The sequence below is a fragment of the Cucurbita pepo genome, chromosome 4 (assembly GCF_057944985.1).
Source record: "Cucurbita pepo subsp. pepo isolate OVF chromosome 4, ASM5794498v1, whole genome shotgun sequence".
Taxonomy (NCBI): domain Eukaryota; kingdom Viridiplantae; phylum Streptophyta; class Magnoliopsida; order Cucurbitales; family Cucurbitaceae; genus Cucurbita; species Cucurbita pepo.
In genome coordinates this window covers 9,814,782-9,838,826 of record NC_141801.1, presented here as the reverse complement: position 1 = coordinate 9,838,826, position 24,045 = coordinate 9,814,782, and the positions used below count along the sequence as shown (strand labels likewise).

General features: G+C 34.5%; 2 protein-coding genes and 1 pseudogene across 3 annotated transcripts in view; 1 reads left to right on the top strand and 2 right to left on the bottom strand.

Annotated features, from left to right (window-relative positions):
- The window catches only part of LOC111794072 (callose synthase 9), a 44,338-nt gene extending 34,782 nt beyond the window's left edge, over positions 1–9,556 (bottom strand). The window contains exons 1-5 of the mRNA XM_023676199.2: positions 9,325–9,556; positions 7,910–8,114; positions 5,739–5,836; positions 5,091–5,254; positions 1,800–1,896 (exon numbers count right to left, since the gene is read on the bottom strand). Of these exons, the coding sequence (XP_023531967.2) occupies positions 1,800–1,896; positions 5,091–5,254; positions 5,739–5,836; positions 7,910–8,111 (561 nt within the window). The 5' untranslated portion in view covers positions 8,112–8,114; positions 9,325–9,556. The remainder of the gene's footprint in view (positions 1–1,799; positions 1,897–5,090; positions 5,255–5,738; positions 5,837–7,909; positions 8,115–9,324) is intronic.
- A 2,907-nt stretch (positions 9,557–12,463) lies between these two features.
- Positions 12,464–13,101, top strand: LOC111792959 (formate--tetrahydrofolate ligase pseudogene; annotated as a pseudogene).
- A 43-nt stretch (positions 13,102–13,144) lies between these two features.
- LOC111794068 (callose synthase 9-like) overlaps positions 13,145–24,045 on the bottom strand; it is a 34,135-nt gene continuing 23,234 nt past the window's right edge. The window contains exons 25-48 of one of the 2 annotated variants that reach the window (XM_087122966.1): positions 23,885–23,982; positions 23,719–23,809; positions 23,340–23,500; positions 23,116–23,225; positions 22,024–22,158; positions 20,769–20,837; positions 20,518–20,686; positions 20,246–20,360; positions 19,849–19,968; positions 19,142–19,257; positions 18,974–19,057; positions 18,762–18,874; positions 18,015–18,067; positions 17,757–17,933; positions 17,150–17,197; positions 16,413–16,571; positions 16,014–16,127; positions 15,844–15,932; positions 15,082–15,240; positions 14,835–14,937; positions 14,252–14,371; positions 14,011–14,061; positions 13,748–13,930; positions 13,145–13,570 (exon numbers count right to left, since the gene is read on the bottom strand). In XM_087122966.1, the coding sequence (XP_086979092.1) occupies positions 13,334–13,570; positions 13,748–13,930; positions 14,011–14,061; positions 14,252–14,371; positions 14,835–14,937; positions 15,082–15,240; positions 15,844–15,932; positions 16,014–16,127; positions 16,413–16,571; positions 17,150–17,197; positions 17,757–17,933; positions 18,015–18,067; positions 18,762–18,874; positions 18,974–19,057; positions 19,142–19,257; positions 19,849–19,968; positions 20,246–20,360; positions 20,518–20,686; positions 20,769–20,837; positions 22,024–22,158; positions 23,116–23,225; positions 23,340–23,500; positions 23,719–23,809; positions 23,885–23,982 (2,874 nt within the window). In that variant the 3' untranslated portion in view covers positions 13,145–13,333. The remainder of the gene's footprint in view (positions 13,571–13,747; positions 13,931–14,010; positions 14,062–14,251; positions 14,372–14,834; positions 14,938–15,081; positions 15,241–15,843; positions 15,933–16,013; positions 16,128–16,412; positions 16,572–17,149; positions 17,198–17,756; positions 17,934–18,014; positions 18,068–18,761; positions 18,875–18,973; positions 19,058–19,141; positions 19,258–19,848; positions 19,969–20,245; positions 20,361–20,517; positions 20,687–20,768; positions 20,838–22,023; positions 22,159–23,115; positions 23,226–23,339; positions 23,501–23,718; positions 23,810–23,884; positions 23,983–24,045) is intronic. The other variant, XM_087122967.1, reaches the window with a different exon arrangement.

Sequence of the window (24,045 nt, the reverse complement as noted above, 5' to 3'; positions counted from 1 at the left end):
ACTGGGCATTCAAATAGTCAGTCTTCTATCATGAATGTATTGGATGACTTTGATAATGAAGTCCTCTACCATGAATATGTTGGTTGACTTTGATAATGAATCATGAGTTAAAATAGAGTCTTGAATTATTTTTTTTAATCAAGAAACAAAACTTTTCATTATTGTATAAAAAGAGACTAGTGTTCAAAGGATACAATCTCCATGAGGAAGAGAACAAAAATTAAAAAATGTCACAAAGAACATCTCCCAAATTAAACATAACTCCTGAAAAACACAAGCAAAAAAGGCCTATTCTGTTCGATACTCAAAATGCAAAGAGGCATTATTCTTCTCTCCACGAGGGGTGCAAAATTTTCTTCCAAAGAGGAATTAATATATGCTAACTTCATGTATTTTTAAAAGCTCCCCAACCACAAGCTCATCTTGCAAAGCATCTTTTAAATGCTTTAAAACCACAACCTATTCTTGCAAAGCATCTTTTAAATGTCAGACATGCAAAGAACTTGCAATTACTTCGGTGTGGAAAAGTCCTTCGTGCATAAAACCTAACATACTAAACATAATTTTAGGCTTAACAGATGATCTGAATGACTCATGGACTTCAATATTATTCTTGAATTAGAAATTCCTCTCCTAACCAATCATTTGCAAAATGAAGATATTATTGAGGATTTGTTTTAAACTTCTTCGTTCCTTATTCAAAAAGGAAAAATTGATTAATGCTTCAGCAAAGAAACATATTTCTGATATGGGGGTTTCAAAAAGCCCTAATAACAACAATGATCTTTCTTCGGGAAAAAGGAGATTTTCTCCCTTTCTTAAACTTTGTGGTCTTCAAGTTCATGAAATTATTCTACATGAGATGCAAATGTCACGGTAATGGTCTAATTTAGGAGTTTTGGCTATGATCATTCTCTCTTCTTGGTTTCTTAATGATGAGCATTCCGTGGTATTCAAGAAGTTGTACTGTTGCGCCAAAAGATGCTTATATTAGGTGTCCAATCTTCATCTGTCTGAGTATCTTTTCAATTCAGCCAGCAACTTCACTCTCATTGCCACATGATTTTTAAGATATATTACGACTCTCTCTATCTTTTGGAGTAAGGTGCTATCAGGTCTTCTTGGTTCATTCAGTTGGCCCACTATTGAAAGAAATTCTCGTATTCCTAGCAGTTTTTTGGATCAGCATATATATAGCTTAATGGAGAGTAAACTTTTGCTTACTTATTTTAAGGTTTAGCCTATGGGTTTCCTCAAGCCTTCAATGGATGATCTTTTTTCATATTCTGTTAAAGGGGAAGAAAATAGATGTTTTGTTTGGTCACTTCTGTTTGTGTGTTTGGAAGCAACACTTTTTTGAGTTTTCTTGTCTCAAGACAGCGGTTTTTAGCACCCTCAACAGTTTACTATAACTTGTGTTTGAAAAGGCATCAAAGAATCTTTGCAAGCAAGCTTCTTCTTTGGCTAGACCATTTTGAATCGGCTTGATTAAACACTTCACCTTGATATCTCTATCCTAGCCTTTGTTAGTTTTTTTTTTTTTTTTTTTTTTCAGGATATTGTATTTAAATTGGGATGATTTTATCGGTGTAATTCTTAGTTTTTGGTTTCACTCCCTAGTGAAGTTTGTATCTCTTGAGCATTAGTTATTTTTTCATTGATTTATTTTATCAATGAAAAAGTTTCATTAGTTAAGAAAAGATAGCTCATAAGAAAAAATTTACAAATAATGGATATTAAAATACTTTGCACCAATAATTTTGATATATGTATAAGTACAAGATAATTGTAAGGCCAACCTCTTCAGGGATTGCATCACTGAGTTGCTCCAGTACCATTGCTAATACTTTCAGGGTTGCGAATACTTTTTTCCGCTTCAATGTTTTTCGTTCCAACCTTAAAATTCAATGAAAAAAATCATTACCTGTCCATGATTCAAGATGATTAACTACTCACAGGAATAATTTAGGTCATAAGTGAGCCAAGAACCAACGTATACAAAATAAACCAAGAAAGTTTTAGGGGTTGTTTAGACATATTTCCTAAAATTAGTTTTCATAGGCATCTGTATTCTTTAAAAAAAAAGTTGGATAAGAAACAAATAACCATGTATTAAACATCAAACGGAAAATAACCTAAGGAGTATAAGAAAAGCAGAAAATGCTTTTAAATATTAACCAACCAATAATTGATAGGTTGCTTCCCGGCTCTATGTTTGGAAATTAGTGTTAAAGGTTTTATATTGCAACTTTACACTGAAAAGTTTCTTTAACAGAAAGAGAGAAAAAAAAAAAGATCTAAGGTTTAGCAGAAGTTGAAAAGGCACATGGGCTCGCTCTTTCCACTCTCCTCCTAAACCTTCCCCTCCAAAGCCCTAGTCCCCCCACCGATCAGTAACAGATTGCAGACCAATCCAACGGGCCACCTTCGATCTCTGTTCCCCATTGGTTCTGTCAGATACATGCCAGTTGTCTCCCTCCCAGTTTTGTCACCCTTTAATTCTGTCTCGCCATTGTCTTCTTTTAACCTTAGCCACCCCTCTTCCCTTTCATTTTTGCTTGACATTTTTCAGCCATACTCTCCCCTAGTTCTCCTCTTTAAACCCTAGTCACCCCTCCATATCAGTTCCTTCAGTCTTTTCTCGCACACTTTGATCGTTGCTTCCCATCTCTTTTTTCTTTTCTTTTCTTTTCTTTTTTTTTTTTTTTTTTCCCCTTCGTTTCTCTTCCTCCTGTCACCAAGCTCATCCTTCTTCCTCCAACCCTTTCTCCTCTGCTGCCTAGCCATTTCTAAGGAGGTGATGAGATGTCGTATCCGTAACCTTTAGTTTTGCATCTGCTATGAAAATGACATGGGTTTTATCGAAGACAAGAACAAGCTGAAAATTACCCTCTCTATCTCTAATGTGTTTTGGATTAAAAACTTTCTACTTGAACCATTGCAAAATTCATTGCACACATTTTTTCGTAAGCAAGTCAAGGATATCTCCAAGACTATCCATTCGGCCAAGTTTAGATCTCCACAAAGAAGGAAACTTGAATGTGTAGTACTGGTTAGTGTTGAAATAAAAGATGGAGTAGTTTTCAGAAAAAATGATAAGAAATTATATCTTAGAAGTTAAAAGAAAAATCAGGCTCATCTTTCATCTTTACAAATCATGTTAAAGAAGGAGAAATATTGCAGTCGGGCTAGTCAACAATACTCAACTCCTCACAAGTTACGCAGAAGACACAAAAAAAAAAAAAAAAAAAAAAAAAAAAAAAAAAAAGAGAGAGAGATGCTTCTACATTTTTTGCGAGGAAAGAAAAAGAAGTGGAAATGAACTTCAATTCTATCTTGGTGGGTTTCCAGATTGCTATTCCACAACTCTTGGAAGGGCAGTTAAAATGCACTAGAGGTTATTTTCAACTCAACATTTCTGCTAATCCTTTCATGGCAGATAAGGCATAAAAATTGAGTGTTGATTTTTCTGATTTGCAGTATGATGGGGTGAAGCAAATTGGAAATTTTCAACTGAAATTTGAGAAATGGTCCCAAGAACACACTCATCCAAAGCTTATTGAAGGATACGGTGGCTAGATTTCTTTGAAGAATTTACCTTTATCGTATAAGAAACGTTCTTGTTTTGAACCAATTGTTCAGCATTTTGGAGGTTTGGTCAATATATTTTTCCAAAGTCTTAATTTCATTGATCGTACATCTCCTAGAATTGAAGTTAGGAAATATATTTGTGGTTTCATTCCACCTGAGTTAGAGGTAACAAATGAAAAGTCCGTTCAAGTTATGATGGATGAAGGTTTTACTTTTCCGTCTGAGGATTTTATGCCAAAGATGTAGAGTTGAATCCTACTCCTTTGCAGGATCAGATGTAGAAGTCGGATGGCCTTTTTCTTCAAGATGCCTTCAGGTTATGCAATACTCAATAGATAATGTTCGGTCTTCTTATCGTCTATTCAGGTTCTCATCGTTTCCAAACCTACACTTCATGTCTCTAAAATAAAAAAAAAAATAAACTTACTCAAGACTCCCCTTTCCCTAAAAGCTCAGAGATTAATTCAGAAATTTTAGAAGGAATGTGTTCGGCTTCTCACTTCCTCTCAGAATTTTTGGAAGATTACGTGGATGCTTATTTGGGTGGTTTGGAGTTTAGTGTGGTTGGGCATATTTGAGCTGGTTCTCAGTTAGATCTTTTCTCTCCTTGTCAGAATTTGACTTCCGATCTGGTGTGCATAAATGATTGTTCTCAATTGTCAAATCTCTTCCTTCCTCCATAAATCCCTTTTTCTTGGAGCCCAACATTTTTGGCCTTTATTTTGATATTTTTATAGGATAATTATTTTAAACTCTTTGTTGAAGAGGATTTAGTACTATAAGGATTCTTATTTATATACTTATTTGTAATCTTTTCTACTTGGTTTGTATCTTTTGAGCATTAGTCTCTTTTCATTATTTTCATTATTTCAATGAAAAATTTTCGTTTTTGTTTCCAAAAAAAAGGTGAAAATGCACAATGCAATAATAAGAGGAAACAAAAAAAGTTCTAAAAAATAAGCTCTTATTGAGTTTCATAAATATTAAACGTCGATCCAAACCATTGAAAGTCCAGAACTCTCCAATAAGAATACATAATGCATGGAAGTTAGGTTCCATGCTAGTCCTTGCGAAACTTTTACAGTGATTTGCCACCACAAATCATTCCATTACAAAGAGAACAACATTTAATGTCACTAAATTCATTTAATGTCATTAAATTCATTTAATTTCATAAATTGCTTGACCCATATGAATAAACTGATGTGAACTATTAAATTTTATAAAATTGAAACCTGGACACAGCAATAATCCCATCGGGATTATTTATATAAAAAAAATTAATAGACGACCAGAATGTCTTGTGATATTTGAAAAGTTACAACCAAAAGAATAAAAGTATCCTTTTCAAAGTAAGGGTATTATTATAAAATTTAAGAGCCAACATATTATGAATGTAAAGGTTGTGAGATGCTTGAAACATTCAAGAAAGCAAGAGTAACTAATAAAAGTCATTATGAAGGATGAAAAGAGGTAACTACTTTTGTTTATGAACTTACTCTCCAAGGTTACCACTGAAAGCACCAGATTCCCTCAATTTCATTTCATCTTCCCGAAGCTTATCTACATTATTTTTCTCTCGGTATAGTCTGTAGAACTCTTGTAACCGAGTAACGTCCTGACTTCTATCTATGGTTCCACCCTCCCTCTTGGCTAGCTTTTGCTGAAATATATCTCTCAAACAATCAAGAATTAGATATGATTAGATAAAACAACGAAAGACGCCAAATTAGCTACCAGATAAAAGTCAAAAGTGCAAAGAAGTAGATGGCTCAAATTCTCAAACAATATAAAGTAAGAGCATATTTTTTTCGGGAAAAAAATGCTAGGATGGTGACAAGAAATCTAACCCCCACAGATCAACCCAATACTCAAAAAAAAATACAGAAGCAAAAAAAACTTGAACAAAGTGGCGACAGGAAATGCTACAATGTTGTCTCTTCAATGATATTCTAGCATGTATACTCGATGAAATGCTAGAATGTGTCCCATAAAAAATACTAAAAAAATAAATAAACAAACAAACGAGAGAAGCAAGTTTAAACCATGAGATGCATTCCTGACCTTTAATCCCTCTATTCAAATCACTTAATCATCGTTCCATTTTCATATATATTAAAAGGAAAAAAAAAAGATCAAGAATGTACCTTAATGACAGACATCAAACCAGTTTTGAATTGCAAAACACCTCTTCCTTCACTATTCGGATCCAGGTTTTGTGCAAGCGAATATGCATGCTCACATACTACAGGAAAAAAAACAAAAACAAGTTCCAAGTGATTTGGAATGATCTATCAAATGTATAAAATCAATAACAATCTTATATCAAAGGGAATAAAAGGAGCAAGTCTTAATAACTTTTCCATGAAATATTATTTTGCAATGCCTCTTGGATTCATTCCTATGAGAGAATTTCAGTTCAGTTGTACATAATCACTCACTGGAAGTGTTGAAATTCATCATTATCATCATAACTTACTGACAGACAAAAAATATAGAACTACAGAAAAGAAATGTCCAATTGATACCTAAAGAACTAAGGAATAATTGCAATTAAAAAAAAAACCCTACATGGATTAATTTTTCTGAAAGTGTCGATGAAGACTCTACTGTTACATTCCTGAGCGAAGGATTATGATTGATGGACATATCCAAACCCAATAATTTGATCCAAAAGTCTTTGCCAGTTTGAGAGAACTTGGGAGCGGTTTGTGAGATCTTGGGAGAGGTTTGGTCCACTGCTAGATTCAATACATCTCTCCAGAACTCCCCCTGCTATATTCAATAGCTCTCTCCAGTTGTCAAAATCTCTTTATAATTATCCTTTGCTTTTTATTCTTAATAGTTGGAGACCTTTCTTTTAGTTTTTAGGTTTGTCTCCACTTGTTTTGGGCTAGTTTTTTTTTTTTTTTTTTTTCTCTCTCTTTTGTATGCCGGTATATACCCATTCATTTACTCTATGACAGTGTGCTTTTTCATCCAAAAAAAAATAATAATAAAAATAAAAATTGATTTTGGTTCTCCTCAAAAAGTTTACATAAGCAACAGCAGTTAATTTCAAAAGGAAAAAAACAACTTTCTTGATTACATCTTATTGATTGCTCCAAAATATAGAGCTCAAAAGCATAAGAACAATTTTTATTCCTTCAAGATGGGCACTTTCCACATACTTTTACTGAAAGTTTGACTTAATAGCTTGACAGCCTGAGAAGGGAAGAAAACAAGGACTTAAAATGATAGTGGTCAAATATTTCAAGAAAAAAACAAGGACTTAACATAAGAGAGGTCAAATATTTCAAGACTTCAGAAAGGTTCCAGTATCACTCCCAAGAGAGAAGGTGAAGCTGTTAAGTTGAAAGAACATAAAATTTTACCGTCATATCCCGGTCTGAAAACCTTTTGTGAAAGTCATGAACCAGAAAACATTCTGAAAGTGATGGACCCAAAAAAATATGGGCTCACTCCTAACCTCCTTAACAGTAATCCCTCAATACATAGCCAATTTGAAAGGCCTTTAAAATATAACTTTCAGGGAATCACCTTCAAGCCAAACATCCAACCTAAATAGGACGTAGGATCCCCTCTTTAGTGTTCTATGTTATTAGAGTTCCTCAATTTACAAGCTCAGACTGAGAGCTAACAAAGAAGCACAGCAACAAGGCTAAACAGGGGTGGGGATGCATTTCCCATCATCATCATCATCCCCACTAGTTTTTTAATCCTCCTCCCCTTCCCATTCCCCGATATGAGGAATTGGGTTCAGAGTTAAAGACCCTCACATGGAAGCACAGCAACAAGGCTAAACAGGGGCGGGGATACATTTCCCATCATCATCCCCACTGGATTTTTAATCCTCCTACCCACCAAGCCCCCAATTTGAGGAATAATGTTCAGAGTTAAAGACCTTCACATGGAAAAGTTTCTGTCTCATATTTTTTTTTAATAAGAGACAACCAAAGCTCATTCAAAAACAGGCTTGTACAAAACGAAGGAATGAGCAATCCCCATTACAAAAAGAAACTCAAATTGGTTGAAAACGCACAAAGTTGCAATTCAAAAAAAAAAAAAAAAAAAAAAAAAAAAAAACATTAGCCAGCAAGCACCAAGTGGCCATAAAAATGTTCACAAAATCCTAAAAGTTCAATGATATTGTGAAAACTGCAATTCTAATTTCTTCTCCTTCAATGATTAAACTGGATGAATTTTTATTCAGGTAGGATTTATGACATGCAGAATTTATGTTTGCCAATACTAAAAAAAAAAAAAAATTCAAAAACAAATATTTTATAAATAAAAATTTAAAACAAAAGGAACATACATATTCTCGCAACATTGGGATCTTCATCTTGGATTTCATCTGCAGCTCTCAAGATTTCATCAATATCCCTATTGTTTGCAAGTGAAGATGGTACATTTCCAGCAATGCCACTTTCAGGGCGTCCATATGCATCAATGCCAATTCTATCTCTTCTCAAGGCAGCTCGAACTAAGCGTTCCCATAACTCCTCAACTTGTGTCATTCTCTATTTTAGCATAAGAGAGAAATTATTTAAAACGAAAAATAGTAATGATCAACCAGATGGAACCCCTTAATGAATCAAATAAAAGCATAAAGTAGACAAACACTTAAGATCAAGACTAATTGTGAAAAGAGGCAAAGATGCAGTCAAGAATTTAATCATGGTTCACCTATGCATGGTACAATTGCTTAATACAAACAGAAGCGAGAAATCAAAAGGCAATTCTTGACTGCATCTTATAAGAGTAAGCCCCAATGATTAAATAATGTCCCAATAACTTCAATCTTACAAAATCACAACAAATATAACAATTTTTATGCACCATATAAGTCCACTCCAGCTACCAAGCTGAAGGACAAACTTCGTCCTATGGGGAAATTTGGCATTGGTTCAAATGCTCCAGTAGAAGTATTCTATGCTATCGCGATAGTTTTTTCCATTTTCCTTTTGCATAAAAATTAAGCTTGCAGTAAAGTTTGCCACACTCCCAACATCTCCAAATGTCGCTACCCATTCAAAGATTTTTCTATTTATCCTTAACCACATTCTGAATTGAATAATGTCACTTGCCAGGAATACTCTTTTTGTCAAAGCAGAGCACCTTATTCATCATTTCTCAAAAACTTCGCTTGAAGCCAGACTAACACTAGAAATCTTAAAAACCTCCCCAAAACTTCAAAGACAATTAGCATCTCAGTAAATTTTGTGAGTCAAAACAGTTGAAGGTTGGGAATTTGAACAATTGACATCATAATCGTACATGCCAATTACCGTTGAAATATGCTCACTTTGCTACCATCTCACTAAACAAGATACACATACCTTCCACGGTACAGTTTTTAAGCACACAATAGCACAAATATTACTGCAATTCACACTTCCTCGACACAGTGTGGTGTCTCAAGCAACAAACAAAACGTCAGAAGATTACCACCAAAGTTCAAACCCAAACCCAAACCCAAAATAAGAACAAAAACAAAGCAAATTCCAGTAATTACAGAAGCATCCATCAATCCAAAAACTAACACCATGCTATACTGATGCCAACCAGCAAAAGGCCAACTCACCAGCACTTAAAACCCATGAATAACAAAAACCTAAGCTACATTTCCTCCATTTTTCAACCTCTACATAACATTCTCCGCAAACCATCCACGAACCAGCAAAAAAGAAACGGAACATACACAAGAACGATGAAAGGGATTCAACGTACCTGATTAGGTGGAGCAAAACGCTACAGATAGAAAGACCAGGAGGAGTAAAATCCCGGAAATGGAATTGAGCTTCGAAGGGCTGTTCGGGTTGCTGAAGCTGTGTAGATTCAGAGATGGGAGCGGGAAAGACGGGAGAAAGGCAAAAGGAAAGGAGAAAGAATAGAACGCAGTGCGGTGGGAACTGGGAAGTCGAAAAAGTAAATCACCGGGTATGACCGGTGACGGGGTTTAGGTCTTTAATTGACGCGTACGCGGAGACGAAAAATCTTAGGACATCGTCACCGGAATTTGCAGGTCACTTTCCTCTCTCTCTCTTTTTTCCGCCTTATTAAGCAACGGTGGGTCCACTTTTTGGGGCTGCATCTCAAATTTTCCTTTTCTTTGATTTTTTTTTTTTTTTTTGGGATATTCTTTTGAATTTTTCTTTTTTAGGGTTTCTTGTTTTCTTAGTAATTAAGATTTAAAATACTATACTTTATAAATATATATATTTACATATAAAATACTATATTATAATGTTTATATTTAAATTTTTAAAAATTATGTAGCATAGTTTATATATTTTTGCTTATAAAATATTGTTTAATTTGTCACAATAATTTATATTAATTATATTGAAAAATGAAGAGTTTTTTTTTTTTTTTTTTTTTTTTGCTTATAATTTATATATTTTTGCTTATAAAATATCGATACTTGATGCTTGAAACGTGCCTTCATCATTATTCATCTGAAGTGTAACGGCCCAGATCCACCTCTAGCAGATATTGTCCTCTTTAGGCTTTCCCATTCGGGCTTCCCCTCAAGGCTTTAAAAACGCAACCCCCCTTTGGGCCCCCAAGTCCTCGCTGCACTCTTTCCTTCCTCTAATCGATGTGGGACCGCCCCCAAATCCACCCCCTTTTGGATCCAGCGTCTTTATTAGCACATTGCCTCATGTCTACCCTTTTCAGGGAACGGCGAGAAGGCTGGTACATCGTCCAATGTTTAGCTCTAATACTATTTGTAACGGCCTAGATCCACCACTGTCAGATATTGTCATCTTTGGGCTTTCCCATTCGGGGTTCCCCTCAAGGCTTTAAAACGCGTCTGCTAGGGGAAGGTTTCCACACCCTTATAATGGTGGTTTGTTCTCCTCCCCAACTAATGTGGGACATCACATGAAGTGTCTTGATATCAATACTACTACACACGCTACAAATTATTCTCTTATCTTAAGACAAACATTTGTTAAATTTCATAACCATTTTAGAGAGTTTTTTTTAGTTTTTTTTTTCTTCGTCTATCTTTCAAAGCAATCTATTATATGTTAAAAGGTTATCTCGTCGTGATGAGCGGCTACATTTCACGTTTCTTATACAATTTCTATTGTAATTTTGGAGCCCTTGAACTCGTATGCAATTTCTTTCCAATGTCAGTACTATTTTATTCACGTTCTTATCTTATGAACTAGTAATAATTGAATTGACGCCTTCATTGATATTACTGCTTGTTTACTATGCATGATTTGTAACTATCGTGAACTAAGTAACAACAAAGTTGATATGTTATCTTGTTATTAATGTTGGATGATGGAAGTACCACATCGGCTAATTTAGGGAATGATCATCGATTTATAAGTGAGGAATACTAACTCCATTGGCATGAGGTCTTTTGGGGAAGCCCAAAGCAAAGCAATGAGAGCTTAGGCTCAAAGTGGACAATATCATACCATTGTGGAGAGTCGTGTTTGTCTAACATGGTATCAGAGTCATGCCCTAAACTTAGTCGTGCCAATAGATTGGTAACTCCTCAAATATCGAACAAAGAACTCCAAAAGAAAAGGAGTCAAGCTTCCTCAAAGGCAGTAAAAAATGACTAAGACTCCAAAGGAGTCGAGCCTCGATTAAGGGGAGGCGCACTTTGTTCGAGGGGAGGTGTTAGATGATGGAAGCAAAGCCATGAGAGCTTATTCTCAAAGTGGACAATATCATACCATTGTGGAGAATCGTGTTCGTCTAACATGGTATCAGAGCCGTGCCAATAGATTGGTAAGGTGTTGGATGATGGAAGTCGAATACTAACTCCATTAGTATGAGGCCTTTTGGGGAAGCCAAAGTAAAGCCATAAGAGCTTAAGCCCAAAGTGGACAATATCATACCATTATGGAGAGTCGTGTTCGTCTAACAATTAGTACTCGTTCTTTGTTATGTAATTGACGTGATAGACTCTATAAAATATATTAACAAAATTAAATAGGTTGTATCTATCTCATAATTACAGTCATTCATAATTTCAAGGTATTAATTAATATGAAACTTCTCCTAAATTTTGATTGTGATGGTTTGTTAAAATCAATTAACTTAAGAGAATAAATAATTGTCAATAAAAATAAATATTTTAAATAACTGATTTATTTTATCGTATTATATTAAAAAATGATCCTAATTAATTATAAATTTATTTTTGTTATGTATTACACATACTTTGAGGATATGGGATAATTCATAAATTACATGTTTTTAAATTAATCCATGATTAAAAAAAACATTATTAATTCTGGTGCTTAACGAAAATGACAAAAATTGCATTTTACCATTAATAATTTCATTTACACATTTATTGAACACGTTCAAAAACTATAGTTTTTTATCGAGTTGAACCGTTTATCTAACTTTATATATACTTTTATGATCAACTAGAATGTATTTGCTAATCTCGTTTGGAAAAGTTTAAATTAGCACCAAAACGGAGTGATACTAAACATTTTATAAAAATAACATAATAATCTTCCAGAAATCATTTGATTACAAGTGCAGTGCAGTGAAATAAGTTAGAACTGATCAATAAAAAAGAATAAAAAGAACTAAGGCAGTGAAACTAGCTGGAAACAAGATCCCCCTCCCCCTCCGGTTACTGTAACAACCCAAGCCCACACCTCTACAGGAAAACATCGGATCCTGTAGTTGTTGATTTACCATAAGTTTTTTCTGGTGAATTTACTGAGCTTTCAGTGAAAGAATGCAATAGGGTATACAAAAAAGAGATTAGAAAAAACCCTATGGACCGTCACCTACAAACAAGCTTTGTCGATGGAGGCTCAAGCATAGGCGCGTTTACTTATGTTTTCTTGTATGTATCTCTTTGCCCGCGAATCCCGCCAATTCCTGAGGCCGTCCAACCCCAATCAACAATCGGGGGTGGCTCAAGAGACGCTAGCGTGTGAACGCTGGTTCGCGTTGCAAGAGGGCGGCTAAATTTCTCTGAAAATCCTACTATTCCTCTTGGGCCAAACCACAAAAAGGATTGTACTTGGAAAGACTTTGATCCTAGTTGTGCGGCTCGGATATGGTGGCATCATTACTAAAAACTTAAAAACTGAACATTAAATTAGTTAAAACCCGGTCTCCTAGCATTTCCTAGCAGTTCCTACTGGGAGGTTCGTGATTTAGCAATCAATCTGATGGTCGTCTTTGTTTGTATACTTTCCCTAGTTCCGTTGCTACTACGGGCTTTATTAGAGTTTATGTCTATAGAAACACTGATAAGAAACTGAAAAACAGATTGATATGTACAGTAGGCAAGGATTTTCAAATCTACCAATCTGCATGGCGAAAACACAATACTCCTCACACGACGCTGCAGAGAAGGGAGCGCCGAGCGGATTCAAGTTGCCGATAAGGGACGTGAGGGCTAGCATTGGTGCTGGCTTCATTTACCCTTTGGTGGGAACCATGAGTACAATGCCAGGACTCCCTACAAGACCTTATGCCTTATACACTATTTTTTTTGACCTGTAACAATTTTGCCTAATATAAACTATCATGCACAACTCAAGACGAATTAAAATCAAAGTTACGTATGGATAATAAAAGTTCGGGACAGTTACTTTTATGGTCAAGGTTCGATTTATCCCTGACGTTTGAAAACACACCTTTTTAGTCTATGACTTTTGATAAATAAGTTTAAAAGGTCCTTGAAGTTTGAAAACGTACAAACGTACGTTTGGGAAAGTCCATGAATCTGGTCTCATCATAGGGCAGTGTTGGGATTGTTTCCAGCAAGAATTAGGGAGACCTTGAGCCCTCGACTGAAAGCCTGGTTGAACATAAGACGAGTTTGGAATGTCGATACAAATGGAAACCACGAAAGAAATGCAATGGGGATAAAGACGAGCATCCCCATCCCGGCATCATACAGACGAGCAATTGAGCAGATGGATTTCCAGAATCCCAGTTTTTTTATCACAGGTTTCCAAGCTGCTGCAATCTGAAACACGAAATATTCTTATGTCAGGATGGAGTGCTAACTAAATCTTGATCATAATCTAAATACCCTAGATACTAGCTAGGTAACAGTAATCTAAATAAATCCCTAGATACTTGGTAACCAACCATATAAATTATACGCAGTAAAACAATAGGACAACTAGACTTGGTAACTCACAGAAAGAATGCCCCATCCTGTAGGTACAAATGCCAAGATGCAAGCGAATATATCAGGCAGTGACAAGTCTGTAATAGCAACCGCAACGGCCATGCCAGCCAGCGTCAAAAGGAAAGATAGACCTTGGATAAAACGCGACAAAAGCTGAAAATTGACGGTCATCGTCTGGCTCAAGGTAAGAACCTGCAGAAGAGAAGTAGATCTAATGACTATCATGCATATTGGAAAACACAAAGGAAACCAGTCGAGTTTATTGCACACACCTTGAAAAGAACTATAAGCCCAGCTAACACAATCCAGGAGAACCCATATGCCTAAAGAGTTGCACATTTTGGAGATTACAACAAGTTAATAACAAGGAAAAGATGGCCTTTAAACTACTTGATGACTACAAAGTATAATAACATCAAACTGCTGCTCATAATTTTTTTTAACTTTGGCATCCAATATTGGTAAGAAAATAAATAAGAAAGTGGAAAAATGTATTTCATAGAGAGACCATACCGACAATGATGTGTTTGATCCTTGCACATTGAGCTTGTAAACAATGCCATATTGAAAAATAAAAAATCTTAGATTCAGAATAGTCTCTGCTATCCGCCCTTCAAGAGTTTTTATATGTGCCTGCAGATTGTAAAAGCACTTTACATTTTGACCAAAAAAGAATGACCCAGTCTAGCATAGGTTTACCAAAATGTAATTTTCTGGTTCATTGAATAGCCTTTATACAGGAAACATTTAACGGTAACCACGAGAATAATCTATCAACACATGAGGTAACATAAATCCATATCGGTAATTCTGTTTTGCCCCTTTACAGTACAGTTATGGTTTATATATAAAAGCAGATGGAAGCTTATTGGGTGCTTTCAAAGCATATCCTTTGCTGCTGAGTGATGATCATGTGGAGATCATTTCAAACAAAATGTTGCATTGACTTGTAACCATAACATTGTTGCATTGAGAGGGAACTGATACTATTATTAAGTACAGACCTAACGAGCATTGCATTAAAGTTCATATAAAAGAAAGAAAAAGAAAAAAAGAAGAGAGAAATAATAAAGAAGTACATGGAAAATTGAATTACCAGTTCTGAGTCCCACCATGCTTCCCAGCTTTCTTCACCCTTAACACCAATTCCACCACGGTAAAAAAGCCAATTGGTCCATTCTCTGAAGTCCTCCACGGTCCTAAAAGGAAACATAGGTAATTAGATTAAGATTATTTTTATCTGGAAGATTCAGAAGCTGTCATCTCCTTTTCACGCTAATAAGAAAAGACCTTCAAGGTGCCAAATTAAGGAAGAAACCGACGGAATGGTGAATATGACTTACTTCTGCCATTCAAACCCCGATGGATTGAACAAATAGGGAGCAAAAAGCCACGATATTGCCATGAACCAATTGCTAAGAGTGACAAGGATGTATGCTAACGAACCACCTGAACTATATCCGTAGGCCATGTATACAACCAACAGGAGCACAACTTCCAATCTGAAAATACAATAATGTAGATACATTAATTATTTGCAATTAAGTATAATAAAACAATAAGACACCATAGACTTCAAAGGTTTCAATTTAGTACTTACAATTTTAAAAATGACAGTTGATTCAATTTGGTCGGGTTATGAAAGTTCAATGTAGTCTCTATAGTTTGATCAGATCACACAGATTCACTTTATTTAACTATATGAATACGTGCCATATTTTGTATTTGTGTGAAACGAGCAGGTACTTTCTAATTTGCCTAACTATGTTCACAAATTATAGTCTAGTAGAATTCAAGACAGCTCCTTTAGGATAATTGTCTCACGTTACAACCTTTGAAAACTAGAATAATACACAATCTCCTCAATAAACCATCATGATGTAGAACCCAGTATCTCAAACATATTTGGGTTTATAGCTGGTTGCATTGACAACTTAAATAAATTAAAATAAGTTTTTTTTAGATTTTAATTTTGATATTGTCAAGTAATGGATGGTGCCAATAGCACTACCCATAAAGCTTAAAACAGAGTAATTTACACAAAAAGCAGAGTTCAAATAATACATTAGAAAATTTCATGTGAGAAGGGAAAGAATGACACAAACCCTTTAACAAAATGGCTGCGAGAGTACATTCTGTAATTTTCTGAGAATTTGATATGGCGAACCACAAAGCCCCTTCCAGTTGCATGATACTGTATAGAAGTAGAGTTCTTAAGATACTATATGGCAATCTTCGAGATTGACAAAGGAGCAGCAAAAATAGCAGAACAAACCTTTGCACCACCATGAAGAATTGTTCGGCCAAAATAGTGAGTATTTGTGCCAAGAGAGAATGTGAAGTAGACAGAACAAAGCTGAAGCTGCATGGTTATAAAGCTGACAATAGCCTGCAACCGTAATTCAGAATAATATCTGAGAGAAAATAAAAGACTGCTAAGAAGAAGATAACTAATTAATGGTCTCGTTGACAAGAGGACCGCTTGCACTTGCTCTAGCATATTACAAACAAGGGTGCTTCATTGGGCCAAAAAGCACTTACGTTATATTTGAAGCTAATCTTCAGATTAGAGAGAGAGAAATGACAATGATATCATCATGTTAATGTTCAGATTATACAAGAGCAGTCAATTTTTTTCCTTACAGAAGTGTACATATTTCAGAATAGTATTTACCCTGAAGAAACCTTGCTCCAAAATAAATCCCAAGATCATCGGCATTGCAGTGAAGATACCATTTTGGATAAGGAACTGTTTATTCAAAGCAGCTGACAATGCAGCAGTATCTGTAATATGGGTTCTATCTTCCATGCCCTCGCTAACTCCAGACAGTGCCTGAAACACAGCCGCACATCTTTTCAGTATATTATTTTCTGAAAAAGAGGAAATATTTCCATACAAACATGTAAACTAGTCGTAGTTAGGGGTACAAGTTGAAACCCAAAAACCGAAAAGACCAAATCCAATTTTCAAAACAGTGGTTCCAGAATCAATTTTGACCAAAAGACAATCCAATCTGACCCACGCCCCTAGTCAGAGTTAAGTTCAGCATCACATTCGTAAACAAGCATAAGAAAAGAGTACATCAGATCTAAAAACAAATGAAAAATAAGCAATTAAAGAAAATTAACCCGGTAAACATTGAAGCCTACTACTTGACCAACTCCACTGGAATTCACCTTAACTGTATCAATCAAGTAGTTCTAGTGCCTCTGGGATTTATCAAGCAAACTTAAAACTTTTGATTATAGGGGCATAGAACTACTTCCAAACAATCCTCGTGAGGTTTATGACCACAATATCAAGAAAATTTTAAATTTACATCCCACTACAAAACAGAGAACTTCTAAAGAAGAGAACATCTTCTATACCTCATATGTAGAAATATAGTAATTGCATACAATAAAACTTACCAAATATGCTTTTCCATAGAGAAAAATGTACACAGTCAACACCGTTAACTGCAAAAGATCATAAAGAAATAAAACGGATCAGATTTCTTATAAATTATGATGACAGAATTCTCAGGCTTAACTTATATTACTCATTAACATACAATCTTTTCAATAAATAGTAAGAGGTCTTCAATAATAATTTATTTTGTTGCATTGTCTTGCAACATACTTCACTTCGATGCAAATGTTTCTAATTTACAAGAAAGGAGCATCAATAGTTTTCCTAAGATGAGTAAACATATATCACAGGGACTGCCTCGAAACTAATATGGATTAGAAGCGGTTGGTATCCAAACTTAAAAGTAGGCATAATTGAGATATTTTGTACGTCATTGTGTAAAGGTACTCAAGTTTAAAAATAAAAACAAAAAAAGAAAAAAAGACAAGATTAAAACACGTAATAAAGCATTAGCTTTTCAGAAAAGGCACGCAGTAAAACTATGTAGCAAAGATTAGGGCCACTTTTTTTTTTTTCCAGATAAACAAACCATAAATATCCCTACTAATAGTGCGATGAATTCAAACAACTTCTCAATATAGGAATCTACGTGTTGTACTGGCATACCATAGTACAAAAGTAGTAGCCAACAGTCGTAAAATAGAATGACATCATCCGGAAAAAATCAAACAGTTGGCCAAGTCTGTATACATCACGGCTAAGAACTTGTTCTCCATTACCACCAGCAATCTTCCCTTCGAAAAGAGCAATCTGATTAAGACCAACATCTCGTCCTTTACCGACCTGAAACAACTCAAACAGTTTCAATAACTTCACCACTTCAAATGATCCCAGATTAGAAAATTAAACGAAGACAAATCTCACCTGAATATACTCATGATGAGTAACGTTTCCTTGTCGCAAAGTTGTATTAAATCCTTCGATACAGAAAGGTATACAGGTAATGAAATCGTATGTCTCATAAAGGGCATTAAAAAGTGTACACCAGTAGTCATCAAGAAAATAAAATATGCACATAATACTATAACTAATAGTATTTATTTATTCTTTTTCATTAACAAAGTTGAATACAACAGGAACAAAGAAGTCAAGGAGTAAAAGAAATGATAACATATGATAAAACTTACTGCAGAAATTACATTAATAAAAACAGTTCAATTTTTTTATAAACATAAAACTGAACCTTACATGAAAAATGAAAACATAACATTAGAGTTCCATTAACAGTATATAAGCCGTTGGTGCTTGTGGAAAGATTTTCTCCCGCTGCGTTTCCTTTATCCAGATAACTTAATTGAAGTAATTTTTTGCATTCTTTTTCAAAAAAAAAAAAAAAAAAGAAAAAAGAAGAAAACTAATGGAATCAACCTGTTTCAGAAAATTTCAATTATCAGATATAATTTCTTGCTTAGTTACTTTACCAGGGAAACAAAATCTCTTTGCAAATGAACAAAATATATCAATCACATCTCAAGGGAACCAACTATTCAGTAGCTGTGGATTCTATACATGGTATAACAAAAACAAGCCATTAGAGTGCATATGAGTAAAGATGTAATTTAAATGAACTAAATCCACATAAATACATTCTAGCAAGTAAAAGAATGATACCTGCATAGATATCTTCACTAATGTTGATAGCACGGGAGGCCTTGCTGAAGCCACCTCGTGTTAGATGGAAAACCCTATCAAAAACATCGGGATGGCCATAATGCATACGAACTCTGACCAATTTGTAAAAGAGTTACTCCAAAGTGCAAGCTTGAAAGAAAATTCAGAAAATAGTAACATAAAATATTGATTGGATTATGGCGAGTACATACTTCAAGGGATTTGCCAGAACACGCTGACCAAGAGTCACAAAAATAGCTTCTTGATTTGACATGAATGAAGCCAGAGATGAAACACTACACAGATGAAGTGATTATTACTTAACATGAAAAAAATAGTCAAGAAAAAGGACGGGAATTATTGGCTGCAATGGAAAGTACCTGCCCGTAAATATATGTTCCCTGACACCCAGTATGGTAGGAGGACGAATACCATGATCTTTACTAAATTCCTCTAGAAGATTTCTCATTTTCAATGCTTCTTCAAAGTAATTATCCTAGATTTCCAGAATCGCACATGTTACAACCAATCAAGATTTTTTTTTTTTTGACACAACGCTACTATGTTTCCTGAGCCACAAACCGTGTTCATTATATATGGGAGAGTGTGGAGCATAGACATCTACACTTACATATGTCCTAATGTTGGCTTCATTAAAAATTATTGTAAGAAACTACCACGAGAAACTTACACTACACACAAGTGTTTTTTTCTTTCAATAAATTGTTTCGATGAACAATTTTCTACGATATTCGTGTCTGCATACAAATCATTTTTAAAAGGCATATCTTTTCTTGTCTATCCTTCTTAGATTATAACGAGATACCTTATCTTTAAAGAAATTATAAACCGAGAATTCCTTATCCTTATTTTTATCCCTGTTTCTTTCATAATCTTGTTTAAGCATAGACACCACTCACATAAATAAAGGAACTTAAGACAACTGGTAAACTTGAAATCTAATACTACCAACTGAGAAAGCCAAAATATAAATAAGCTTTCTGCCTGCATAACCCAACGGATTTGAGTTGAATTCTTTAACTCAAGAAAAAATAAAAGGAAGAATAAAATAAAAAATAATAGTCACCTGATTCATATCAATTGTCTGAACAGCATTTCCACGAGTAAAAATAACAGCATGATTTTGATTCTCAGGCTTTCCTTCACCCAACTTTGGATCTCCAGGCAATTTGATGGAATATATCTCCTACACAATGGGGAAAGTGGCAAAGATAAATCAATCAAGAGGTGTAAGGTAGAAGAAATAAAAACATTTCAGACATGTTAGAACTTAACCGGCTACTGTAAGAAAAACCAAGATCAATTAGGGAAAAAACCACAGATCCTAAATTTACAAACTGTTTCTTGTAAAGAGTGCGCATAACTAGATATAAGAAGTTGATAAATAAAAAACATCAGAAGAGATGAAAGCTCGAAAAGAAAAAATATTATGAATATTGAAAGGGAAAAGAAAGAAATAAAACCTTATCTTTTCCATTGATATCAGCCTTCACCAGCTTTGAGTAAAATTCTTTGTGCACCTTACCATCCTTTTGGGTTTCAATATCTTCAATGTAGGCAACACGAAGAGCTTCATTTCTAATAAAAAGTATTTCAAAGGATAAGAAAATTTAAAACATAAAATAGGATTTCAAGCTAAAAAATTTACTACTTCCCAATAAGATTTTCCCCAGTAAGAGTTAAATAGCAATACTCCTTTTGTGGAAGATTCAGTATGGGAAAAAAAAATACCAACCTTTGCATAAGCAATGCAATATCAGAAGCCTCAGGTTTTTGTTGTTCTCTTTGTCTTCCATATATCTGACAGGTCACAACATACGTAAATTTAAGATCTGCCTGTGCACGTGCTTCAGGAGATAAATCGAAACCCCGAGTATCAGTAGCATCAGTACAAGGAATGGCAGCTTCCAAATTTGAAATTCGTCATATGGTTAGATGATAGAATTTCAGGAGGATGAACTAGAAAGGTAAGGTGATTGTTCTAACCTCCGTAAGTTCCTCTTTCTAAATAAGTCTGCAGCATAAGAGCTTTCCTATAGTACATCATTCCACGAACTGCAAAAAATCTCCCGCAGCTTAATCTATACATGTATATCTACAACTACATAAAATATAAGAATGGACAATGGAGAAAATATCTTTTGGCAACAATGCCCTCATATTCCTAGCCATTTTCTAGATTGCTATTAATACTTAAATTCAAAGTATTAAATATTATTGTAATAAATAAATACTGATGTAATATTGGAATAAATATACTATATTTTAATTTGATGAAATAGGCATATCACCCACCCATAAAACAAGAACTTACTGACTGCATAAAACTTAACATGTTATAACTCGACTGAAAATTGTAGTTGTTATAGAAAATTTTCCATTAAAATTTTAGCATACTAACAATGACAACCTTATTAAAACAACTGATTTCATATTATCCTTCTTTTAACATCTAATGATGCTAAAGATGTAATTGGAAAAAAACTCAATACATAGAGGATTAAATTAAAACTTTCTAAAAGATTAGAGACCAAATTTTAAATTAGGGACTGAGTAACATATTTGCAATCTTTAAGCATTGACAATTGAAAATATATATTATACCTACAAATAATAATTTATAATTCTCAACATAATTTTAATAATTTAAGGTTACTGCTAACAAAGAGAAAAAAAGATCGATATGATTCTTCATGAACAAAATTTTATTTAGTCAGTATTCAATCAATAATGTTCAGAATCAATGTGATTAAAGACACATGTTTTTAAGTATAATTTGTATTTATCAAAGATATATTTCATTCCGCAATTATGAGTTCATTTGAAAATAATATTTTTAAGGACAAATGGAAGAACGCAGACAGGACAAAGAAATTTAGTCCCCTAAAAATCTAATAAAAAAATTCCAAAAAGGACCCAAACGGATGAGAACCAGAGTCACTAATTTGACGCTTGACTTTATTTAATAGTACCTAAAAATTATTTATTGATTTCTGAACAGATGTCTTCTTGTAAATTGTCATAGTACTTGGACAAATTCAACTATTCAAAAAGCAAATAAATTTTAATTGATATAATCAAATACAATGAACAGATGATGTGCAACCCACGTGTAAACACTTATGATCGTTGAAACATAATATCTCTATTCGATCCTTAGCTACGTAATCCTCAAAATTGTAGGCATGTCAACAAACAATTTGATGGACAGAATTAACCTCAAGACAGCTTAAGACTTTACCAGTTCTTGCTAATGTCTGTCCTCGATAAGAGGCCCAAAATCGTAGTGCAAGGATGTCATTAGGATTATCAAACGATTCTGGGTCAACTTCATTCTCATCTCGGCCAATTCGAGCAAGAAAATTCTTCCATTCATCTATATTGATTTTTGTAGTTAGCATGGAATGCAAGATAAAGAAAAATAGAAACGAGGACAAAAGAAAAAAGGGTCAGCAAGAACACATAAACCTAAAAAGAAATCACTGATGGAAGTGCATGAATGTCCAGAACTCATGAAAATGAGTTGTGTTGAGAATCCACTAAAAAGATATAAATTAAATTACAAATTTCATTCGTATCTAACAATTTCCAATTACATCTATGAGCCAAATGAGTACGATCAAGTTTCTGACTTTCAAAGTGTTCATCGAACAAAGACGGATGATTTGGTATGATGAGACCACAAATAACACAATCTATCTAAGGAGTTTGCTTGTAACTCTTTTCTCCATATTTAAGCAATTTTTCTTTCTTGGTTGCCCCTCCTTATCCTCGAAAAGATAAAATTCCAAAGAAGGTTTAATTAGATAGTTGGTAGGTCTAGCTTGGCATAGTGAAGATTATGGATCAATTTTGAGTCATTCTTCCTGCATGGTGGGCCCTCAACGATGCATTTTCTGGAAGGGTGCACTCTGCAAAAGTATGTTCAGAGATTTGGATGTAGTGTCCTTTGGAAGTATCACTTTGCTTGTTCTTGTGAGGAGAGGGAGCGCAAATCTAGGATGAAGGAGATCTTTTGATACCCTTTAGGGTCTTTGGCTTGAAATGAATGATAGGGTGGTTAGGAATATAGCGAGCTCATGTGAAAAGGTTTGGTTGCTTGGGGGGTTTAAGGTCACTGTTTAGACATCGGTGACCAAAGATTTTTGTAACTACCGACCAGGTTTTATTCCTAGGGAGTGGAGCTCTTTTAGTTAGGGGCTTGGCTCCTTTAGTATGGACTGTTTCTTTGTATGCCCATGGTCCTTTTATTTTGTATTCTTTCATTTCTACAGAATGTAAGCTTGATTTCTCATTAAAAAAAAAATATCAATGAAAAATTCATATGAAATACCTGGATAAATTTTTTGCAAGTAAAACAAAGTTGTTATGCCATCCTCATTTTTCTTCAGGAGTTCCCCCATACTATAGAGCACCGTCTCAGAATAATATGGAGTAAATACACTGCATTAAAAGATAGGATTAAGATGGAAGGAAAGACAAGAGATGAAACTTCAAAAACGGGAAAAGAAATTAATAAAATATATGAACAAAAGATGCCATAGAATGAAGCACCACCTGAAAGAAAGCATCTGACGAACAGGTTTTGGCTTTGGCATAGCCATGAAAAGTGAATTTGTAAAGAATTGCAGTCTACGTCTGGCCTCAAGATTAACTGGAATATTTGAAGCTGAATCTTTTATGGTTAACAGCGAATGTAATCTTTTCACTTGAGATTTCTGCCGAATGATAGCAACAATTCAATATATGTATATGTATATTAAATATATGAAACAGAGATGTATTAAACACAAAAGAGGGCCCAGCCTAAGGACAGAAGATTGACGAGGCCCTCCCCACCAAACAACTATACAAGCATAGAAACAATTCAATCTCATAAAATAATAAAAGCAACATGAATAAAAATGAAGCACGAGGAATTAAAAAAAGTAAATACCAATTCTGGATCTTTGGGCCAATTTAACCTTGTAAACAGGCGACCTTCATTTCTAGCTTTTACCAATATGTTCCATGTTTCATCATGCCCCCTAAAAAAATGGAATGTTACAAGTCAAAGGATAATTCAAGTTATAAGAACCTCAAGTAACTAAATAGCTTCAGACCTCTTGTCGCCAAAAAGGATATCATGGTGCACAACATCATACAAATCTTGAAGTGCCTTAACAGCACCTATTTCGAGCTCCGGAGTTTCTGGCTCTTTCTGTGCAATGTCATAATCAAAGTGAAATACAGAAAATATACAAGTATAAAATGCAATGAGTTT